At 35.6% G+C, this 23,491-nt stretch overlaps 4 protein-coding genes across 8 annotated transcripts in view; 1 reads left to right on the top strand and 3 right to left on the bottom strand.

Moving 5' to 3' along the window:
* LOC110819751 (Transducin/WD40 repeat-like superfamily protein) overlaps window positions 1-11,113 on the bottom strand; it is a 45,875-nt gene extending 34,762 nt beyond the window's left edge. The window contains exons 1-7 of one of the 2 annotated variants that reach the window (XM_088211551.1): window positions 10,745-11,113; window positions 10,561-10,645; window positions 10,199-10,241; window positions 9,861-10,109; window positions 5,010-5,109; window positions 4,858-4,932; window positions 288-386 (exon numbers count right to left, since the gene is read on the bottom strand). In XM_088211551.1, the coding sequence (XP_088067677.1) occupies window positions 288-386; window positions 4,858-4,932; window positions 5,010-5,109; window positions 9,861-10,109; window positions 10,199-10,241; window positions 10,561-10,645; window positions 10,745-10,876 (783 nt within the window). In that variant the 5' untranslated portion in view covers window positions 10,877-11,113. The remainder of the gene's footprint in view (window positions 1-287; window positions 387-4,857; window positions 4,933-5,009; window positions 5,110-9,860; window positions 10,110-10,198; window positions 10,242-10,560; window positions 10,646-10,744) is intronic. The other variant, XM_088211552.1, reaches the window with a different exon arrangement.
* Window positions 11,114-11,255: 142 nt separating this feature from the next.
* Window positions 11,256-13,363, top strand: LOC110819819 (Transducin/WD40 repeat-like superfamily protein). The gene is made up of 2 exons (XM_022049131.2): window positions 11,256-11,396; window positions 12,096-13,363. Exon 2 carries the CDS (start codon window positions 12,124-12,126, stop codon window positions 13,159-13,161), a length of 1,038 nt encoding a protein of 345 aa, XP_021904823.2. The 5' UTR covers window positions 11,256-11,396; window positions 12,096-12,123; the 3' UTR covers window positions 13,162-13,363.
* A 1,123-nt stretch (window positions 13,364-14,486) lies between these two features.
* LOC110819634 (SNARE associated Golgi protein family) lies at window positions 14,487-18,137 on the bottom strand. 2 transcript variants are annotated; one of them, XM_022048889.2, is made up of 5 exons: window positions 17,848-18,137; window positions 16,854-17,087; window positions 15,533-15,769; window positions 15,213-15,430; window positions 14,487-14,945 (listed from the first exon to the last, which is right to left on the bottom strand). In XM_022048889.2, exons 2-5 carry the CDS (start codon window positions 17,085-17,087, stop codon window positions 14,684-14,686), a joined length of 951 nt encoding a protein of 316 aa, XP_021904581.2. In that variant the 5' UTR covers window positions 17,848-18,137; the 3' UTR covers window positions 14,487-14,683. The 2 variants fall into 2 exon arrangements, with proteins under 2 accessions (XP_021904581.2, XP_088067773.1); XM_088211647.1 differs by lacking the exon at window positions 17,848-18,137 and adding an exon at window positions 17,726-17,749.
* A 523-nt stretch (window positions 18,138-18,660) lies between these two features.
* Window positions 18,661-23,489, bottom strand: MLO13 (Seven transmembrane MLO family protein). Of its 3 annotated transcripts, XM_022048888.2 has the most exons (14): window positions 23,007-23,489; window positions 22,602-22,659; window positions 21,919-22,127; window positions 21,464-21,580; window positions 21,158-21,209; window positions 20,955-21,049; window positions 20,636-20,710; window positions 20,450-20,538; window positions 20,287-20,336; window positions 20,146-20,186; window positions 19,844-20,053; window positions 19,699-19,766; window positions 19,527-19,587; window positions 18,661-19,428 (listed from the first exon to the last, which is right to left on the bottom strand). In XM_022048888.2, the coding sequence occupies exons 1-14, from the start codon at window positions 23,124-23,126 to the stop codon at window positions 19,216-19,218; spliced, it is 1,458 nt and encodes a 485-aa protein (XP_021904580.2). In that variant the 5' UTR covers window positions 23,127-23,489; the 3' UTR covers window positions 18,661-19,215. The 3 variants fall into 3 exon arrangements, with proteins under 3 accessions (XP_021904580.2, XP_088067772.1, XP_088067771.1); XM_088211646.1 differs by lacking the exons at window positions 21,919-22,127; window positions 23,007-23,489; XM_088211645.1 differs by lacking the exons at window positions 18,661-19,428; window positions 19,527-19,587 and having other exon boundaries at window positions 19,695-19,766.
* Between the last annotated feature and the right edge of the window lie 2 nt (window positions 23,490-23,491).

The following is a 23,491-nucleotide window of genomic DNA, read 5'->3' as shown; positions in this document are numbered from 1 at the left end:
AGGAAACTAAATTCTAACAGGGAAGGTTTCCTAAATCATCCCATAAAGCGAAGAACAATTTTCAAGTGGATTTGGGCCTAGTTCCAAAAGGCCAATCCAAGAGACCTCTAGGAAGCACATAGACTTTTAACATGTCTTTTGTTTTCTTATTTAGCGAAGGATGCCTTATTATCCTTGTTTGTATTCTTTCATTCTCTTTCTCTAATAAATCGTCTTCTTCTATCTTAAAAAAATATTTATTAGTTGGAAGAGGAAAATATATAAAATGGCACCAATGGGACAAATACCTTTAAGCTTAGCTTTGGCACCAGTTCTCGTGAATCTTGCCCGTGATCTGCACTCCATAGCACAAGTAAGCCATCACTAGCACCTGAGACAAGAAGTGCCTGCAACAAATTTAAACAAAGCATATAGGACTTTTTTTTTTAAATAAAAGGATAGAGATGTATTTCACATTGATACCAAGGTGGTACAAACAAAGCGTATAGGACATAATAATACAGACAGTATTAAAAAACTTACAGAAGGTACTATGGCAGAGTGAAATCAAATACTTATATTTTTCTATATACACAGACACATATGTACATCTATGTACAGACATCAGGCAGGCAAACACATTCCACCAATATAATTTTTACGCTTAGTAGACAAAAAATGAAAAACAAGACAAGCAACATGAAATCAGTTATATTCGTCCTTCAACAAGCAAGTAGGTAGGCATGTGTTTATCTAACGTAATGTATCAGTTCGGTAGCAAAAGTAACAGACATAGAAACAGGAACACCCAGCATCTAGTAATTTTTGTCTTAAACAGTATCTTCAAGATAAAACTAGATAATGCCACAAAAGGATTACCAATACTTTTCATTTAATGGAATAAGAAATTTTACTAAGAAAGAAAGGAATCAATACAATAACAGCAAAAGATATCCAACTGAAAGGGAAACTAGTTAAAACAAAAATAAATATATAACAGCGCATAGGGCAAAATAGAACCATGGGCGATCACGTGATTATTCTTCCCAATTCCAGTGAAGGACAATGAGAAAATATTAGAGAATCTTCCATGTTCTTTTTCTCATAAGGAAGTCAAAAAAAAATCATCTTCTCCCATAAAATATCAACTGGGAACAACAAGTATCAAAAGTTTGATAGTTCTTTTCAAACCAAATTGTCCATAGGCCTGCGAATAACGCTCCTTGCCATGAGGATTGTGCTTTCTTCCACACCCCTGCACCTCCTACTTGGGAACATATAAAACATTCTAATGAGGGACGTGTTATCCAAGGTAAGTTGAATATGTTAGATAATTTTGTACATAACATACATGCCACCTCACATAGAAGAAATAGGTGGCTGTAGGTTTTCCCTCCTTTACAACACACCACACTTTTATCTTAAGAAAAGATGATACACACATTTTCTGTCAACCTGAAATCTGCTCCTCAATCTTCTTGCAATGTGTCTTGCTCTGCTTCCAGGCGGTTTCAGAACTGAAAATAAACCTTCACAAATCAGAGTTTGTGGTTTTGGGCAACTCCTCGGGTGATATACTTGCCCGTTTTTTGGGCTGTAAATTATCTCATCTCCCCATTACTTATCTTGGTGCTCCTTTAGGTGCTAAATTCAAAGACAAAAGTTGTTTGAACCCAATTATTAACATGTTCCACAATCGTCTTGCAAACTGGAAGATGAGATTTTTATCCAAGGGAGGCAGACTTACATTCATTAAAAGCATACTTTCAAACCTTCCCATCTACTCTTATCTGTACATAATATTCCGAGCAGTGTTGCCAACAAAATAGAGGTCATACAATGCAATTTCTTTTGAGGTGATGGTGATAACAATAACAAAAAATTTCATCTAGTGAATTGGAAATAAATCAAGAAACCCTTCAATGAAGGAGGATTGGAGTTGAGATCTATTGACAAACTCAATAAAACTCTACTTGGAAAATGGATATGGAGATTTTGGAATGAAAACAACAGTCTTTGGAAATCAATCATTATGAGTAAATGGTTCAATGGTAACCGCAATAATAACTCCAAGATAAAAAATAGCAACTATGGTTCTAGCCTACGGAGAGGTATTTGGAATCTAAACAACCTATTCTTCATAATTCTAGGTAGAACATTAGCAATGGCACTAAAATCTATTTTCTGAAAAACATTTGGCACGATAGAGAAGCATTCTGATCAAGATTTCCACTCATTTATGCGATTGCTAGAAACAAAAACATGTTAGTAAAAGATGTTATCGAATTAAATCAATGGCAAGTGATAGTGTCTAGAAACTTGTAGGATTGAAAATTTGAAAAATATGAACATTTGCTCCAGACTCTGTCACACATCCACCTAACTGACAGCACGACAAACTCCTCTGGCAACACACCAAATCTGAAAATTTCTCAGTTAAACCCTCTATAAGACTTTGGCCGACAATAATTCTCACAATCAAACGAAATTTCCAGCTAATATTATTTGGAAATCGGGTGTCACTTCAAGAATTTCCTTTTTTGCATGGGAAGCAGCAAAGGGTCGCATTCGTACACTTGATAATTTAATAAAAAGAGACTTCACAATTGTCAATAGATGTTTTCTCTGCCAGCATTGATACGTGTAATCACTTACTCCTGGAATGTCCCGTCTCTCACAACCTCTGGTCTACCATTCTAGACCTCGTGGGATTATCTTGAGTCAAACATGAATCAATTTTGGATAAGCTACTTGCATGAGAAGGATTCACAAAAAAACTTTTAGACTCGTCCCTCTCATTATTTTTTTGGTCATTTTGAAAAAAATAAACAATCGTATTTTTGAAGGAAAAGAAGTCGACTTCAGAATCATCACTGACAACTGGTTTTACTACTTTGGGTTCACTAGTTTAGAACATAACATTGAGTGCTTTGATGATCTCGACTCAATAGTCAATTGTTTAATCGATTTGTAAATATTTTATAATTGGGTGGTGCTCCTTTGGTACCTTTACATTAATACAGTTTCATACTTTTATTTCAAAAAAAAAAAAAACAACACACCACACATGTCTAGAGAGAAAACTCAATTATACCAACATACTTGCAATAGTTCATTGGTGTTTAACCAATTCAAGATATGGTCCAAGTGAACACCATCACTTTAGAGGAAACCTTGACTTGCCATAATGCCTTGGAAAATAGGCTATGACGTGCATATATTCTACCACTGCATTAGCTATAAGGAACGCATCCAAGATTTGCCCACCTCCCATGGAGGCACCTTGGTTTGGTGAAACTGTGTCATCTAAGTCCTCATTAAACCATAATGACAACTTAGTAATTATCTTGCAGACACTAATCACCAAACTAATAGGACGGTAGTCTAATACACTTTTTGATTTGTCTTTTTTGGGCATGAGAGTAATAAAGTTGAGTTCATAATTCAACATATCCATTTTAATTTGTCTTCTCATCACTTACAATATTAGGTTCGTGAAAAATATTAAAATCAATGCATCACTCTGGTGCTCTAAATACGATAGCAGATGCCATTCACCAAGTTTTCATCTTTCTCCAAAGCATGAGCACATATGTAATAGGTTTTGATAGATTGAAAGATGAGTACACTACTCATTCATATTTTAGGTCAATTTATTAGAGGATTAAGGAGAGTAATCGTCAGAATCATGTTGATTTAGTTATACATGACAATTATCTTTTTCTAATTATGCAACTATGTATCCCACGTACTTCCATCAGGAACTTTTTAGAGTGGTAAATGCTATTAGGGGTCTCAAAAGTCACTTAGGATGTGATAAGACCACTGCTCTTTTGGAAGATAGGCTTTATCGGGCTTCCTTGAAGCGAGACATTTCTGGAGTGGTATCTCAATATTATACTTGTCAGTCAGGGAAAGCTAAAAAAAGAAAAAAGCCCGACTTTATACCCCTTTACTTGTTCTCCATAAACCCAGAGAAGATATAACTATGAATTCTATTTTTGGATTGCTTTAAGATTTCCCAGTAAATGACTATGTTTTGTTTGTTGCTGATAGAAAACTGGCATATTTCATTCCCTATAATAGAGCAACCGATGCTTCCCTAAAGATTTTTAAAAATGGCACATTTCATTCCCTAACAATTTGATGGATTCTGATGCTTCTTGAAATCCCTAGGATCTTTTCGCAAATTTGATCCATATTTCTTGGACCAATATTTTTAATCTGCAATGCCTTAGCCAAGAACTTTTTAATGGGAGAGAATGATACAGAAACAGTAAAAGAAAACAAACATTTTGGGAAGTTTTACATTAAATAGAACATGAAGATTTAATTTCCTTTTCTAGTATAGTTTCTGGTACTATTATAATATTTAATTAATTAGTTTATTTTCCCATTCAGGAAATTTTCTAGATTGACTTTGTTAATTAGCTTATCTTTCTATTCAAGACATTTTCGAGATTAACTTAAAATTTCCTATTTTAATTATATCTTTGTGCCTAAAAATAAGGTACTCAAGTTAGTTAATTCATGAACTATTCATATAATCATTATATAAATATTGAGTTATTGATTTAACTATTGAGATTCAAGATCTCCAATATCAATTCTCAATAACTTTTGTGTTAAAGTTATTTTTGTCCTACATCCAAAGGAAAAAACTTTACTTGTAAGATTCAACACTTCATTACTAAAAATGTTGCATGTGATACTAAAACTAGCAGTTCGGGAACCACATTAGATTCTCTGAGTTCTTTCTCTCTTCACTTTTACTTCAATCAGTAAAAGTGAGTGTTTTCATAAGAACCACTGTGCTAAGTTAGCCAAAAGAAATAAACATGTTAAAGGAAAACGATCTTTTTGCAAATAAAGAACTACCTCGCCAGAAGAAGCAAGAAAGGTCATCAAGCAAGATATTGATCCTTTATGGCCTCCAGTGTATCTTCGTACAAGCTGGAAGAACAATGGTTAACCGCATAACAATAACAAGGATAGTATCACAGGAAACAACAACTTCAGAAAATGCAAACCTTCCATGTTATCATTGAAAGAACCCTGATGACACCATCTGATCCACCAAATGCAACTAAAGGACCATCCCCTGCAGTAGATCTAGACAGAAACTCCATACTGCAAGAAATGGATCGAGGAAATAAATGTTTATTGATATCATGGGAAGCACATAACTAATTTGGTACATGATGCAGAAAATCAATATTGCATAACTAGCAAAAGAAATCTTCTTTTCAAGGGTAAGAGCAAAGAGATTTCCTCGATAAAGAATCATTACGCTAATGACCTGTAACAAACCCACTCCTACATGACAGCACCTCCCTAGCGCCTTGTGAATTAGGCTTCAATTTTTGTTTCTCAAAAAAAAAAAAAGTATACACCTGTATTAGTTACATCAAGAAAGCTCCTCATCAAGAATTCATCAGATAAGGGCTAATGAATTCCATGTGCTCCTTCCTTCCGATGAAGATGCTCTACTCCAGATCCTCCTATAATCACACAAGTAACATTTAACTACCTACCCCCTTAAAAATGACAACTATTCTGACAAACTTCAGCAAGTCCTTTGTTCCAATCTAATTTTGGACCATGTAGCCATAATGGGAATTCTTTTGAAGGATTTACAATTGATTGAAAATTAGCACCACCAAAGAACTACAATTACGGAACAATTAACAACATAAATTAAGAAATTAACAAACATCTTTGCCAAAGTAAGTGCTGAGATGGATTATTGGAACACACTGAGAAGTTGAGCAAAGAGAAACCTAGGAATGTGATAAAGTACCAAAACAGGATATTAAGAATGCAAAATGGTAGTGACTCTGCAGTTAATAAGAACCTTTGAAACAGTAAATAGATAATGCAATTGTGTAAAGTTCTTTCCAGCACTAAAAACCATGTGCTTTCACTTTCACCTCCCACTTGTCACTACTATTAATAACAAGCTCTGTTGACTGAGTTTTCCATATGAAACTGTAAATTAGGAAATATCGAAATAACAATTATTTTCATTCAATTGGAACCTTAGAAACTTTGGTAAAACCCCGCAAGATTTTGCAGATTATTTCAAAAGACCATTTTGTGGTCATTATTTCACTAGTAATAACAAAATGCATATTTTCACTTATAAGCCTAAATCCTAGAGTTTTCATTAACGATAAAAGATGTATGAAATACAAGGCCTAAAATAAGGGGAGAACTGATGATAGGAGATTTCAACTAAGCATTTAAAACCCAAGACACTATCCAAATAACAAATGGCAAACCATATGACTAAGTTGCTTGCATATATTTACGTTCTTTAAGATTACAGAGAGCACAGCTAAACCTAAACAAGATTACAAGCAAATCCAAAAGAATATGAACCTCTACTTCAGATAGTACATCACATGCACACATAACATGTAATCAAAAGCTTCATACTACATTGCTAGCATGGAAGGCAAAAGACGTGCTGGCCTATGCAGATTTCCCCAGAAGGCAGTGAGGAAACTGAAGGCCCTATCAAAGAAACTTCTTTCATAAGGAAACTTCTCGGGAAAGTATCCTCGTCATTGAAAATTAGAGAAAGAAATAGATGCTTTATACGTAACAAGAAAGACAAGATGCATGGGAATTGTTAATGTGAATAAGGAGATAAGGGAGAATGTAAAAGGCTTCTTTGTGAAACTGTATTTAGGGGATGCCCTATGGCGGCCAATATTGGACATGCTAGATTTCAACGTATTGGAAGGCAAAGACTAGAACATGTTTGGAGTCTCCTTTCACCGAAGTAAAGATTCTTGAGGCTCTCCTGAGTTGCAAGGGAGACAAGGCTCCCAGGGCAAATGGTTTCAACATGAGTTTCATCCAGCAAAATTGGACACTGTTCAAAGATGATTTTATGTTGCTATTATTCAACTAACGTTATGAAAATGGTTATGCTTTGTTTCTATCCTGAATTCAACTCTTTTAGTTCTCATTCCAAAACTAGTTGTGGCCTCAAATACAAGGGATTTACACCTATCAATCTCGTTGATAGTACTTACAAGCTTGTTTTGAAGGTTTGAAAGAGTCGTAGGAAAGGTAGTAAGGGAGATAAAACATGATCTTACTACAGCAGGCAAATTCTGGATACTGTCCTAATTACAAATGAAGTGGTGGATAGTTTCGTAAAAAGAGGTGCAGAAAGGGTTATCTGTAAGCTAGATATGGAAAAGGTATACAATCACATGTTTGTCAAGATACAAAGAGTAAAAAAGGAAAAATGATAAATTAGTCTTTCGCATATATCAATTAGGGTTAGGGTTAAGGTTTTGAATGCACTTCCACAGCAGCCGCTACTGCATCAAGAACAGTCATTGATTCCAGTCGTGATAGTCACTCTTTCAATTGTTTATAGCCTATAAAAGGCTCAATCTTTACGCTGTAATCATCAAGGAAAGAAATAAAATAACTATCTTAGGTTTTCCTCTCTGTTTCTCCTCTCCTTCCTTCTTCCTTCTTCCTCTTCTCTTCTTTTTTTTTTTCAGATCAGATCCCATGTCAAAGGTGTCTGACAGTATTACGGAGTTTTCTGTTTTACATGTTGACTTGCATCCCTTGTCAATGCTGGCCCTTCAAGATATTTCAAGGCCTCTAAAAGCCTAAGTCAATGAGAAATTATCTCCCAACTTCTCTTTATTATCGTGATGGAGGTGGGAGACCCTCAATTATTTAGGAGTTTGGTGGGGAAATGAAGATGTTGAGGAGGCGACCATTTGTTCTTTGCTAATGATACATTAATTTTCTAGAAATCCAATCCCCAGTGTTTATTGAAAGTTAGACGTATTCTCCGATGCTTTCAAGCCATATCTAGTCTCAAGATTAATTTAGCAGAGTCAAACTTAGTTTCGATTGGACAAAGGTAGGACCCAGCTACTTTGGTCGAAACTTTGGGGAATCAAGCGGTTAACATACTAGTAAAGTACTTGGGTTTACTCTTGGAACTAAGTACAAATGCCCCACTGGACGACACCGTGAAGATATTTAAATCCAGATTAGCAGGATGGATTGGAACTTCCTTTCAAATGGGAAAAAGAGTGACACTCATCAAGAGTTACTCTAACCAAATTTACCAATCATCTATTGCTGATCATTATTAATCATCTTGGCGAATACAACGAAAAAACTAGAGGCTATTCAACCTCATTCCTATAGGGTATTCTCATGAGAAAAGGGGCTTAGGGATCAGATTAATGGTTGAGTCCAACAAGGCACTATAGAGTAAGTGACTATGGATATTCATGAGAGAGAGGGATAACTTCTGGTAGAGAGTGATCGTGGCTAAGTTTGAAATAGACAGCATAGGTTGACACTCCAGAAGCTCTAGAAGTCCCTTATGGTGTTAGGTTAGGGAAGAAAATCATAATGGGAAAAGAGGATTTTCAAGGGGCATCTGTTGAAAGGTTATGTCGGGTCAAAGGGGCGAGGTTCTGCTGAGCAACATTTTCTCATAATTTATTATTTAGCTCATAATAAAGAGGCAATGGTGGCAGAATCTTTTTCCAGCTCCCTAGGTAATGGTGTCTAAGTGGTAGGCTAGTTAGGAATCCAATGATTGGGAGGTGATAAGTACGTAAACTCATTTGAGTATCTGTCCCAATGCAGAATAATTTAGGCATTGGATAAGCAAGCCTGGAAGCTTAGTTCGAAATGTGCCTTTTGGATAAAATTTTACAATTTCCATTTGAAACAACGAGATTTTCCATGGAAACTGAATTGGAATATCAATACTTCACCTAAAATGGCTTTTTTTTTTTACTTTGCATGTCGCAAAAGGTTGTTTTTTAACTGTAGAAAAGCTTATTAAAAGACCAAAATTGTGAATAGGTCCTACTTTTGCGAGAGTGTTGCAAGTCTAGGAATCATCTTCTCTTCTAGTCACCTTTCTCCGATCAACTTTGGCCTATGGCTTATAATCTTATGGGGGTAAAGGGAGCAATGGCTAGTCCACTAAAGATGAGATATGGGCATAGAGAGGCATCCATGGGGATATGCCACAAATTAGGTAGAACTTATCCTTTTTGGCAACCTTAAGGGCAATTTGGAAGAAAAAGACAAAAAAGAATTTTGAGGGCATAGAATTTACTTTTAATATATAATTAAGAATATTTGGTTCTAGACCCTAGGGTGTTTTATTAAGAATTATCCTCTTTACACTTGTGAGGAACTAAAAGTCTTTTTACTTCGGAAAAAATATAATTGCATCCCTTAGTGCTTAGGCATACAATAGTTTACTTCGAAAAAGATATTGAAGATGAGATGCCTAAACAAGCTTATCTATATTATCCATGGACAAGGAACCTGCAGAGGCAACCTCAGTCATGATGGATATGCAATGGGTGGTGCTTGGGTCAGTGTTGAAAAACTATGAGCTTGCGGTGCAATTGAGGATGATATGGAGAAGAAAAAGAGAACTTTGATTCCGATGTCTATTGTTTGGTTAACCTGGAGAAAGAGAAATTATCAAATTTTAGAAGAAGAAATTACCACCTTCCCAAAGGATTAGGGGATAACGTCAGTCACATTGACAAGGGAGAGTCATTTGCCCTTGTGGATCCTTTGCCTTGAACCTAGTAGTATATATACTCTTGAAGGTGGGTAGTAATCCCTTGGTACTTTATGACAATACATTCCTTTGTCTATCGGAAGAAAAAAGACATCTAAAAATGCTTTAGGACTTCATTTCAAAAACCCTCATACTACTAATTTGTTAAAAGAAAACAAAAAATGTTTGAAAAATACATGAACGGAAAAATAAGGACTAACTAAATGGCTATACAGCAAACACTGATTTTTTTCAATCACAAGAAAATATGATAAAGAGTACAGAAGACGAGACTTGCCAGAGAAGTGATTTGTTATCAAGTTCCTGCTTTGGTACATCACGGCCACGCATTGTGACCAAATCCAGAAATATGGCTTTATTCTCACAACAGATGACAAGAAAATGCCTTCCTTTTGTTGATGCAGCAGGAGAAGTAAAAGCAGAAGTAAGATGATTGACAGCTGAAGGAGACTCTGCTGCTGCAGAGCGGTTACGCCAAAGTTGCCAATATCGCACATCATCATCATAAAAATTCACCTGCTTGACGCTTATTAAAGATCAACAGCCCACATGTTATGTTTACTTCAAAAGAGACTAGCATAGCTAAATATGGAAAGCAAATAAAGGGGTCAATACCTCCCACCCCGAATAGCCTCGGTTGGTTTTCCTTTAGAGTCTGCTAGCAAGTTATAGAAGCAGCAAACAGGAAGAGTTAATAGAGTAAATTTTATTTGTATCTTCATTATTGTGGAAACAAATGCAGAAAAAGCTTTTATTTACATCTTTACTATTAGACAAACTGCAAGTGAGTTCAGTGAATTTAGATTAAACTATGAACTCATTTCTAATTAACAACTTGTATAACATAAGCATAACCATGAAATCTGAATAGATGTTTAACATTAAATAATTGGTTTTCGAAGTAGTAATATCTTCAACCTCATCTATCCATGTACACAGATGGGAGACTAAAATTGAAACTCGAAAGGTGGTCTCACCAGATTCGCCCTCGGCAAGCTTCTCCAGCTTAGCACCAACCAAGCGCCTCTCATCAACCCCACCGGCTTTTAACTCGTAAATCACCTGACAGATACAGATGCATTCCATTTTGAATTATACTGATTTCGAAAAGAAAGAAAGAAAAACATCAAATTGAAAAAAAAAAAAAAAAAGTTATTACACCTGTCGATGATCCCAGTTCCAAACCGAGACATGATCTGAAGCATCCGCAGTAACAAGCCATGGATGCGTGGGGTGCAGCTGTATCTTTACTATCTTATCATTCGTCGGCCGGAACGCTCTTAATCGGAGCATTTCTCTTCCTTAACTTTGTCTTTGTTCCCTGATCTGATCCAATTCTAACCCCCAACACGAACACGATTAACGCAGTCCTTCAACTTAAAATAGCATATCTACATATATATTCTTCAAGTTAGAGTTGCAATGAAGAAAAGACCACCACCACCGCCACCACTCACGACCATTACCGTAATTCTGCTCCGGCACGGACCATTTCTCTCGCAGTCTCCCTACTGTCAAAAGTTGCCAAACTACCCCCCTTCTCATGGAGAAAAAACCCGTTTGTATTCAAAGCGCACCAAACGATGCCGTTTTCGCCCATCTTAAGAACCGGTGTTTCAAAAAACCGGCGGTTTTTCCAAAACCGGGTTTTCTTGAAAGAGGAAAACCACGTCAATATCTAGACGGCCGTCCCTCCCCTTTTACAGCTTCTTTCGTTCCTCCTCTTCCCTCTCACCGCCATAGCATCTCCTGCATCGCTCATCGCCGTTGGGAAAGAGAAGGTCCTACTTTTGAGTTCCATTCCTCTAACAAGGTATGAATTTTAATCAGATAAAACATTATTAACGAATGTTAGAGAGGGGAAAAGTGTTTTTATAGCAAACTGTAGGTGTGTTCATATCCTGCTTAATGTTCTCGTCCAGTATTACGCAACCACATGTTTAGTTTGGTTTATACTCGACGATATTCGACCGATTCATGTTACGTATTCAAGTTCAGGTATGAATTAGGTTTTTGTGGTTATTGCTCAGGGTTTTGATTTGAGTGTAATTTTCTTTTCCCTTCTCTTTGGAGGTTTCTCACGAACTTTATCCGGCTTTATTTAGTGCTGGATTTCACTTATGCTGAAGTTATCGATGTTGTACTTAGTAGCCCTTGCAGTTGTTGGAGTACCATTTTGAGTGGGATGGAGGAGGACATTTTACTTGCCCTAGCAGCCATTAGTTATATAGACTGTTCTAGCTGTTTAGTTATGATTTCTAATCTTGCTTTGTACTTGATGTCAATGCTTCCTATAATTCTTCATTTTTACTTGCCGTAGCAGCCATTAGTTAGAGCAGCTGTTCCAGCTGTTTTATGATTAGTCATTTATGATTTCTAAAGTTGCTTTGTATTTGATGTCAATGCTTCATATAATTTGTCACCTTTGACCGTGCGCATAATGGCATCTGGATCTGTTTTCTTCTTTTTTATGTTGATGTACTTGACAGATTCTTCATTTCTGTTTATCCAGATTTGTTGAATTTTGATTTATTGTCTGGATGGAAATTGTTCAAAGAGAGGGCGAAAATGCTTTGCTTGCGGCTGGTCCAAGGCCGATGGAATGGTCTACTGTTCCTTACAGTGCTCCTCAAGCACCCGGTTCGAATGGGAAGCAGCGGACATCAAGTTTGGAAGCCCCAATAATGTTGCTGACAGGCCATCAGAGTTCTATATACACAATGAAGTTCAATCCAGCTGGAACAGTCGTTGCATCTGGATCTCATGACAAAGAAATTTTTCTTTGGAATGTGCAGGGTGATTGCAAAAACTTCATGGTTCTGAAAGGCCACAAGAATGCAGTTCTAGACCTTCACTGGACTACTGATGGCTCCCAGATAATATCAGCCAGCCCTGACAAGACTCTGAGGGCATGGGATGTTGAAACAGGAAAACAAATTAAAAAGATGGCTGAACACTCCTCATTTGTGAATGCTTGTTGTCCTTCAAGGAGAGGTCCGCCTCTTGTTGTTAGTGGATCCGATGATGGGACTGCCAAACTCTGGGATATGCGCCAAAGGGGTGCAATTCAAACTTTTCCGGATAAATATCAAATAACAGCAGTCAGTTTCTCAGATGCATCGGATAAGATCTTCACAGGTGGTATGGATAATGATGTTAAAGTTTGGGATTTGCGCAAAGGTGAGGTGACCATGACACTTCAGGGTCATCAAGATATGATAACGGGCATGAGCTTGAGTCCTGATGGTTCTTACCTTCTTTCTAATGGCATGGACTGCAAGCTGTGCATATGGGATATGCGCCCATATGCACCACAAAATCGCTGTGTTAAAATTTTGGAAGGACACCAGCACAACTTCGAGAAGAACTTGCTAAAATGTTCCTGGTCTCCTGATGGAAGCAAGGTCACAGCTGGTAGTTCGGATAGGATGGTTTACATATGGGATACAACTTCTCGACGCATTCTGTATAAGCTCCCTGGCCACACTGGATCTGTAAACGAGTCAGTCTTCCATCCTAGTGAACCCATCATTGGCTCATGCAGTAGTGACAAACAAATTTACCTGGGGGAGATCTGAAGTAAGCTTGTAATTATATTATGAGCAAGACGCGAGTTGAAATGTTGGTGAATGGAAACAGTGAAACAAAGAACTTAGGATTCAACTTTGTTTGACATACTGATTTTAAAGGTTGTATTTTTATGTAGTCTCATTGAATGCCAGATCTTAGCTGCTTGTGTGTGACTCGAGTCATCTAATTATATCACGCGTTCAACGTTTATGCCTCGTTCTACAGTTTTAGTTATTGTTGTTATTTATCCAAACTTACACCTATATGAGCATATGTTTTTCGTGGTTTGTTTGCGACAAAAAGGAAGAAGCAATCGTAGAGATATCTAATGTGGCAGAAGCAGCTGATTGAATCTTCTACATCTTCCATGGCCTGTGTATGATCTCCTCCAACCTACTTGCAGTAATTCTGCATTTGGCTTCCAAAAGAAAAGTAAACGAATATTAAATTAATTTATGAAATTTGACACTTAAAATAATTTGATTTTTGAAATTTTTTTGTTTATGATTTAATTTTGATGTTTTGAAGCTACTTCAAATATTTATTTTTTTATTTTTTATTAAAGTTGATTAAATTATATTTGCTTGCTTTAAAAAATAGTTTAGATTTTAATTAATTACTTAAATTAATATATTAACAATTTATATATTTATGTTGTCATTAAATTATTAATTAATAAAATTTATTTTTAATTATTTTTTAAAAAACATCCAAATATAATATAATTATTTATTTACAAAATTATATATTACATAAATTATTGATTACCTATTTCTCCATTCACTCCTATTCATCTTTCCAAGTCATTCATAAAAAATTAAGGTATGATATTATAAAAAAATAAAAAAAATAAAAAAAAAAAAAAAACTAAGATATAATATTTTATAGAAATATAACTTATGTTTTTAAATTAATATTTTTAATATAATATTTCTTAATTATACTTTTTTTCTGTATAATTATACTTTGTTTACAATGATTTAAACATTTAATTTTTATAATTTTTATAAAACTCTGGTAGATAAAACTATCATCGAAGTTCAATGTTTGAGTGAGTTTAATGTCTTCGCTCGTTGGAGGACACAACAGATATACAACAGCTACTAAAAAGTTTTCGAATCAAAAACTTAAATCATTAGTGTATTAATAGAACTACATTAATTAAACTATATTAAATCTCAGCGACTCTATATTACGTTTCCGAACGAAATGAATCTTCTATAATAGTTAAAAAGCTTCAGCAAGAAATAAATTCCATACCAAAAAAGCAAGATGGAAGATAATAGGTGAATGGTAATCTCTACAGCTCAAGCAGGGATTAAGTACAGCAATCAACAAAGAATCTAACTTCCTTTATATCATGAGATCAAGTTACAAGGATCAAGTTACCAGAAGTGGTACTAACCAAGAACAGAGGAAGAAAAAAGGTTAAACTAGGAAGAAACAATCTAAAAACCTCCCTAAGAGATCCAGTTTTTCTTTTTTTTTTTTTGTTTTTTTTTTACAGGCATCTATTCTGTAAGCATCAGGTTATGGAATGAAAACTCCCAAATTCTTAGGTCTCTCAAGTGGAAGCTTCACCATCTCGACATTCCCTTGCTCAGCAGCCGAGCTTTCTTTGCCATCCATCTCTTCTTTCTCGAGCTCCTTTAGAGCTTTTCTTGCATAGACAGTGAAAGCAATTGTAGTAACAATTGCAATTATGAGAGAGATTATGTTGTATATTATTTCCAGAGTAGTTAAATGGTGATTCCCATACTGCACATCTGCTAATGTCCTTATCAACCGACCACTGCACCGATAATGTTTAGGAAGTTTAATTGAAGCAACCAAACATCATATCAGGCAAAAAAGGAATCTACTTAGCGAAGGGGTCAAATGGGATGTCTATAAATACAATGGCTTATAACATGTGAATGTTACGACGGGTTTCTCAGTCAACCAAATGATCGCAGATCAAACCTTGTTCGGAAAGGAACTTTCAAGAAAAATTAGGAAATGAACTGCATGTTTGAGCAACAATAATGGTAAAACAATTGTGAGATATCAGGGAACAAACCTGTAGATGTAAATGAAAGCTTCTGGTACCATTCCAGCAACAGATCCACACAAGTATGGCCAAAACCTCATACTTGTAATGACAATTGCATAGTTAAAAATTGTGTACGGAAATGGTGAAACCCGAAAGATAGCTACCACTCGAAATTGATGAAACCAGGTCCCTTCCCCTGCAAGTCTAAGCATAGCAGCTTTCTGGGGCCATCTTTTTAACCATTGCTGCATATCAATTAGAGAAAAAGATGAAGCATAAACTATAGGGAAAAAAAAAGATCAAATTCACCACTCCATCACTGCTGAGGAACCATCAAAAAGTCTTACATGGATCCGATCACGAAATAGAAGTCCTATCAGGTAAGGCAGGACCATTCCAATTGTTGTTCCGACCATGATTATGATAAAGCCAAGACCATAACCAAAAATCATCCCAGCCAGCCACATTGAAGGGCCAGAAGGTATTAAAAACACAGGGAACAAGGCCAGAGAAGCAACAAGCACGATGGCAAGGACGGGACGACCAAATGCAGTCGCTTCCCACTGCATTATTGGGTAAAGAACCTATCATGATAAACACAAAGGTTCAGAGTTAAGATGAAGACCGCCATTTTTGTGTGAACATCATTATGAAAATGAACATAACTGGGCATAACATACATAGAATTCTAAAGGAACATAACAGAGCAAAGACTATTGAAGAATCAGAGATTTTCTGCATAACAAAATTAAGAGGGAGTAATTCAAACACCATATGAGATAAAAGGGCCAACAAGGTTTGTTAGAATTTCAAATAATTTATTTTCTTTAATCTTTAATATCCCTGGAAAAATTGATTTTCAATGTATTAAAAGATTATAAAATGACTTTGCACAATAAAACTAATCAGTTTGAAATTCTGAAAGAGTTTCATCTTCAGGGGAAGTCACCAGGCCCTGCACTACAAAAATGTGAGGATTTCAAAGTTGCATGACAGAATCAACCATAAACTGAAATGGGATAAGGATGCCATGTTGATAGCAGTAAGTATTCAACCACGGAAAAGGAAGCACCAACATTCTAGCTAGTAAAAGGATTTCTAACTCAATTAGCTGTTTTATTTCTTCAGATTGCCACTCAAAGTACCACTTCATGCCATGTCATACTGCTATAATTTCTCGTGTAAGAATGCAACAGTCAACCAATTGAAAATTGACAGCACAAACAAAAACAAAATCATAAAATTTAAGCTAATCAGTAATAAGAAGTGATGTAAAGTTTAAGACTGCCACTAGACATAGCACTTCATGATGTGTCTGACTCCCATAATCTTTGTTGTAGGGATACAAAAGTCAATGAATTGAAAAATCGATGCCAAATATGAAAACGAAATTATATAAGACAAGACCATTGGTAATATGGAGAGATGCAAAGTTCAAGATTGCCACTCAAAGTAGCACTTCATGCCATGTCTTACTCCCATAATTTGTCATGTAGAATGCAACTGTGAAAACAACTGCAAGATCAAAAAACCAAAGCAAAATGATCGAAGGCAAGATCACTGGTAATAAATTTTCTCATTGTTTATGCCTTTTTTCATGTAAAAGCAACAGCATCAAAGAATTTTGGGGAGGGTGAGAGAAAATGATGAAAAATTGACAGGAATTACCTTCTCAAAAAGAAAAGGCACCCCCCACTTTACAAAAATGAGACCAAGAATAAGAGCAACAATACATAATGCTAGTGCTCTGATCCACCATATCAAAGTAGACTCTTCTTGAGTTCGTAAATTCTCAGTTTCAGCTGCCAAGGGTTCATTAGAAACAACCAACCTAACACGTTCACTGTCTTCCCGAACTTTATCAACAATATGTTTTCCGAACTCATTGGTTGAGTTGGGCATCTGCAAATGAGGATGCATAAGGGCATAAGAACTATAAAAAGTAGCAAAAAGTATAAACATAAATTCTTTTTGAGTAAAAAGTTCATACAGGTGATACATAAACAACAATAATAACACATCAGAAAACACCTCCAACAAGAACACACAAGAGCAGACTCCCCTACTAAGCATTCAAGTAAGTAGTTGTTGGTATAAAGATTAGTTATTTACATAACATGTTGCATATATAAAATCTCCAAAGTAATATTATAACAGACAGTTTGTTCATTGGTCTATATAGTAATTAGATCAATTGTCATGTGCAAACAGCATGTGCCAAAAATATGGACAGGAGATATCATAAAAAATGAAAGCTGACGGATCAAAGCTGTCGTATTATAAGTATATAATAACCGAGTACGACTCGGATCAACTCCCAGCAAGAAAGACATAATTTTTTTTTTCTCTCAGAAAAAATAACTCTATGGATTGAAAAGAAAGAAAAACAAAAAAAAAGGTAAGGGGCAGATACGAAGTTGGTACCAATTCCTGGATTCACCATCTAATTGATTTTCAGTTCAATAGGGAAAAATCCCAGATGCCCTCTAAACTTCAAACACCCAAAAACAAAAAGAAAATTCCCAGCAGTCAGTACTAACCTTTGTGGTGGGATTAAGAAAGACAAACACACGGTTGCAGAAAAGAGAGCTAGGGTTGAAGAGGAGAGTGAGAAGTGAAAGAAAAAGAGAAAGATAAAGAGGTGGGTGATCTTAATATACACCTGTATGATAACCGGTGATGGTGGAGTCGAACTTCTGTATCCGTCGGAGTTGTCGCCAACAACCTTGTATTCTCTGTTGGGTCTGCTTGGTGATGGTATTCAAAAAGTTTCGAACTTGCAATTCTTTGAAGCTGGTTATTAATGGCGTTTGCTTCCATAAACAAATAACTAATTCAAAAAGCCACCTTTTTTTCCTTCTTCAACTTTTTCTCCCCTTCAAATTTTCTTGGTGACGATTTTATTTATTTATTATAATTTAACTTTTTCTGTCAGTGTGATTTGTTCTGTTGGTGGTGGCTGGTGACCCCAAGGCTGCTCTTAAGGATCTGATCCAGGAACCTATCTATGACCCGAAATGATTTTTTTATTTATTTTTTTAAGAATTCTCCGAACTTGAGATAATATAAAATTTATCGTTTTATAAATATATCATGAGTCGATAATAATTAATTTATAATATGTAATTGAGTAAAATTAATAAATTAACTCATTAATGAACTGATGATAATATAATAATTAAGTCGAGATATATCGTAATTAATCTATCATGTTTTTTTAGTTACAAAAGAAAAAAAAAATATTGAATCGAAAATATTAAGACAAAATGAACATTTCATGGATGTTAGACCGAGATAAATAGTAATTGGTCGATTCTATTTTCTTTTTCACTTTAGAAGAAAAAAAATATATAAAATCGAACATATTAAGGCGAAATGAATATTTCATAAATGTTAAATTCGGCTAAATCGTAATTAGTCTATTACGTTTTTCTTTTAACTACACAGAAAAAATATATATATAAAATCGAACGCGTTCACAACGAAATAAACATTTTATTATTTTATTATAAATTTATTGACATATATTCCGATTATAATAATGGTATTAAAGAAATGTTGGTTATAATGGAGACTACTATTCATATAAATAGGTTGTGCATATTTGTATGTGTATTTGACATTTGACGCACTCAGAAGAAGACTAGAATCATATGTCAAAGTTAGAATTCACTAGCACTTTCCTAGCATTCAACTTTACCATATAGTTTAGAATAATTACACTAGTGTATGTGTATGTGTATGTGTATGTGTATGTATATATGTGTGTGGAGAAGTTCAACAATGAAACTGTTTCATCTTCCTTCTTCAGATACTTAACTTGCTCCATTCCAAATTCATCTTCCTCCTTCAAACCAGAATATAGGATCTTGACATTTAACAAATACACTATAAGCTTCTTTTTTTTTTTTCAGATACTTCAAAAAAATCTGTGATTCAGCAAGGAGGTGATTGAGAAGGAACTGGGATTGAATGATTGAATGAATGAATGAATTGTGATATGTAAGAGGAAAAAGAAGTTGAGTGCAGGTTATGGAAGAGAGGTTGAGGCAACAGAAGGAAGATGTGTTACAGATTCTTCGATAATGTCAACCATTGCAGCTTCTTCCACTCTATTCTCAACCCTCTGCAGTTGTGTTATACTCCTGCTTGCTTCGCCTCTGTTCCCCCTATTCCCGATCCACACTTCAAGTGACGATTGCACGAATTTATTGAATATCCCTTCCTTAAACCTGCTTCCCATCTGTTTTTTTTTTTTCTCGGAAACGAAACAGACATGTTGATTTATTCGTGGGTCGAAACGAACCCAGGTTAGACATCAAAAAAGACATACTCACTCACCTGGCCAACCAGAGCATACAAAGGCATGGTGCTATAGCTGCAAAGTACTTGAACTATCACCCTGCATAATTAATCAATTCAGAAAAATAAGCCAGAACTTCAAGTTGAAATGGTAGATAATATGGGAAATACGAACTGATAGCATATCCAGTGAACAAACATCAAGCATTACCCGATTAGAAGTCGAGGGATCATCATAGCCAGTTGCTCCATTATGCATGAGTGGATCCCATACGTGCTCTGCGTGTTTAAATAGACCGAAATCAGTTACTGCACTTTCAAATACTCGTACACATTCACACAGGAAGAAGCAGTACCCATATCCAGAACAAGAATGCAAGTTCAAAGGCATTTTGGAAAAGAATGAAGTGAATCAAGTGGAGAACAAGAACAGGGCGATGAAACCAAAAGAGTTCGTCGGAAGGCTTCACTCTTGGTGCACCTTCTCGTTGCTCGTTGCTTTCCTTGACCTCCAGAGCCAACCGAGTGATTATATGTTGCAACTTAGTCCCAACCAGTAGTAGCAGCTGAATCAACTCATTGATAATTATCAATACCCTAATCTACTTCAAACCTTTATTTTTAATAAACTAAAACAACAAAGCCTAAATTCACTTACAACTAGAGGCACAAAGGACAGCCAAAAATACGTGTTCCATCCTGCAGTTCATTTATTCATGTTCATACACCAATATGACTTCAGTTAGTATCGAACGAAGATTGAGAATGCATATGTAATTCAGGTAAAGAGGAAACTTGCCCTTCATATTCAGCAGCAAAAACACAACAACAAACAGCCACAGGTACCAGCTGCAACAGGATTGTTTAAAACAAAAACATAAATATATATCAAACAGATTGATCAGACAGTTCAACCATCCTGAAAAAACTTGGAGCACTTCTCTAATTAATTAGATATCTACCTTATGCCAACAACCTTTTTGAAATCCACTTCAAGTGTCCGCATCATGTACTTGTGAAAATCGAAATTAGGATTTGCCGGGCAATGAGCCTATACCACAGAGCAGGAAGAGAGGAAAGTGAATGCATTTGATTGGAAACAGAACTTAAAAACAATAAGATTGAGTACTGATTTTTCGGAACTTAACCATGATAAATCCTCTTCGAAGTGCTATGTAATCCGACTTTTTCACAGACCCATAAAAGTGTCTGAAGAATGCTATCTGCAAACAATTATATGCAACTAAGATCCAAGAAAATGAGGATAAGCTGCCTTTTTTTCTCATGAGCAATTTTTATTATCTACTACAATAACATATAATATATAATAGACAGGTGCAGTTTATAACATCTCTTTTCATTTTTTTCTGTCCAAAAATTGTTTAGGGTACCATTTACTAGAAACCACAGACCATATAAATCCTGCAACCTTTGTCCTCATTCAAATATATTAGCAATTAAACTTACCATCCAGCTGACGACAGCAGTCTTTTTCCAATACCCACCCGCCCGGTGTCGGAAGAACTCATGATGATGATGTGCAGGCGTATCCTTTGCTGAATCTGCACAAATATATCATCTTATATGTGAAGAAGGAAGGAACAAACATGCTCTATTAATTGGTATGTCCAGGTTAATCAACATGCTTTAAAAATTTAGAAGAACATTACTTATCGAGGAAGCACGCCTGATAGAATCTTCCCATTTCTTCCATTGGCGTACCTACATAAGGTAAACCATGTGAAGCTTCAGCCTAAACCTCAAACTTAAAGTACATCAATCTGACTAAAGAGTGAGGATGTAGCAAAACCAGCCACCTTGAGATGATGTCATAGATGTAAAATTTCAAAAAATTAACCAGAAGTCCATGAATACATGTAATTAATTATAGGCATAGATCTACTTTTATAACCCAAAAAAAAGGACAAATTTCATTGGAACAAATTCTGAAAATAGAAGAAAGCAGAATTCATTACCCTTGCCCCTCCAAGAACCATAGTTGTGGCACAAAAGATCACATGAACAACTGCCAACACAAAGATAAATATATGCAGCTGGTGCAATGCTTCCAATGATAATAGTGGAGCCTTTCCCTGATTACAAATAAAGAAAAAAAAGAAAGCGCAACTACAAGTTAATACAAAATGAGCATTTGTATGTATATTCTGTTGATCTATCCAAGCATTCCCTACTCCATGTGATCAAATCAAGAAAAGCGAAAGAAAGAAAACCCTGGTATATTCTATTCATATGTATGTTCCCTGGTTGTTGAGTGATTTAAGATCAGAATGGTATAAATATTTATCCATCTCTCACAAATGTTACAAAACCTCTCTGGTATATTTCAAAATGATCAAATAGCACCAAAGGTAAATGGAAGAAATATTCATTAAGAAGAATCTACTTCAACTCAAAAAGCACAATAAGGTACCTCTAACACGCACTGGTCTGGACTACTGCTTGCAGCTAACAGGTGTCTACTATTCGCAGACAGATAAGAATAATCTTTGTTATGTTCATTCTTATTGTGCTTCTTGCAAGGAAGCATTTTATTTGCAAGGTCGGTTGGCATACATATGTTCCTTATTGCGCCTTGAAAGACAGTCAATAGAAGGGAAATGAACCCTAAAAGCATCAATTCTGAACAAATACCAGGTTCAAATAAGAGTCAGTCCAATTATTTTTTTTCCTCACATCCTCTTCACAACAGTTGCATATGACATAATATACTTTTGAAGTCATCTTTTTAGTGGCAATTCTCATTTGGCAATCAAATTAATTGCATAACCATTAACAAGACAAGACAAGCTATAATATATATATATGTATGTAGAGAGGTAGATAGAAGATCCACATATATAGATATCTATAACTTAACAAAAGAAAGTCAAGACAGAAGATCAAAGTTCAATTGGGTGATTTTAAATTCAGCGAGTAAGAAAACAGTATTTTATCAAATTAACATGTTTAGCTATTGGCACAGTTCTACATATTGACATATATCTCTGCAACTGTCCCTTGTGTGTGTGTATTGTGTCTTGTGTCTCTTCAGTTTTGTCTGTGTTAAAAAGAGAGAGAGAGAGACATTGAAGAAGAGGGAGATTAGCAGAAAACCTTCTTTTAATTTTTGCAAGGCTTCAAATAATGCATCTTGTTTGCTTCGCTTCAAGCACTGAATCACCAAATTAACAATTTAAATAGACGTTAGGACGATACCAATCTCTATGTGGCATCAAAGTATTAAGTAAGTACTAAATGAACTAAAAAAACTAATTACACTATGTAAGCTACTGCCCGCACGTTCTGGCTTATATAATACGCTTGCACAGACTCCATATTAATTCTATAATCAACCCTCTAATCCTGCATCTTTTTGCTGCTCATGTTCTATAAATACAATGCAACTCCATGTATGACAATTGTTGAGGCATTTGAAGTTCTAATACAATTTGTCCTTGAGCGGTGAAGCATGAGACTAAAGAATACTGGAAAAGGAAGATGAAATTCTTTCATGAATACCTTCCCAAGATAATGCAAGCCCCTTTCAGCAAGAAGAGATAACAGAACAATGACAAAACAGACTACGGCAACCACCCAAGTTGCGGTGTACTCCAAAGAACTAGAACCCTCCTCCGCCATTAGTCAACACTGTTCAGGTTGTTGTGATTCAGTTGACCATAAAAACACTAGAAAAATGAAATTCTTATATGAAAGATTGTTGAAGATGTGGCAGAGACTACACGTCTACTAAGGTTAGAGGAAAAGAATATAGCAACACTGAAGGAGAAAACTAGAGCTTAGCAGACCTTGCAAGTAAGGTACTAAGGAATTTACCTAGCAATTGAGGAAAAGCATAGAACCTGATTTTAAGTATTGCAAGCACAAACTTCAATGCTTACACGAATCACTTGACTAATGAGAATTCTTAGGCCACTTGCAGCAACTGTTCAGCAAGTTTTCTTATTTAAATCAACTTTATTTGATTCCATTAATAAGGATCGTTC

This window comes from Carica papaya, chromosome 9 (assembly GCF_054855325.1).
Source record: "Carica papaya isolate Zhongbai chromosome 9, ASM5485532v1, whole genome shotgun sequence".
Lineage (NCBI taxonomy): Eukaryota > Viridiplantae > Streptophyta > Magnoliopsida > Brassicales > Caricaceae > Carica > Carica papaya.
This window is presented reverse-complemented; position numbering and strand designations above follow the sequence as displayed.

Excerpts from the sequence above, each read along its gene's own strand:
- LOC110819819 (XM_022049131.2), top strand. The coding sequence starts at position 12,124 with ATGGAAATTGTTCAAAGAGAGGGCGAAAATGCTTTGCTTGCGGCTGGT.
- MLO13 (XM_022048888.2), bottom strand. The coding sequence starts at position 23,126 with ATGGCGGAGGAGGGTTCTAGTTCTTTGGAGTACACCGCAACTTGGGTG. Across the intron at positions 22,660-23,006 it reads GCTTGCATTATCTTGGGAAG|TGCTTGAAGCGAAGCAAACA; the intron begins GTATTCATGAAA and ends TTGGTGATTCAG. Across the intron at positions 21,050-21,157 it reads CAGGCGTGCTTCCTCGATAA|ATTCAGCAAAGGATACGCCT; the intron begins GTAATGTTCTTC and ends ATATTTGTGCAG.
- LOC110819634 (XM_022048889.2), bottom strand. The coding sequence starts at position 17,087 with ATGCCCAACTCAACCAATGAGTTCGGAAAACATATTGTTGATAAAGTT. Across the intron at positions 15,431-15,532 it reads TATTTCGTGATCGGATCCAT|CAATGGTTAAAAAGATGGCC; the intron begins GTAAGACTTTTT and ends ATTGATATGCAG. Across the intron at positions 14,946-15,212 it reads GCTTTCATTTACATCTACAG|TGGTCGGTTGATAAGGACAT; the intron begins GTTTGTTCCCTG and ends TTATCGGTGCAG.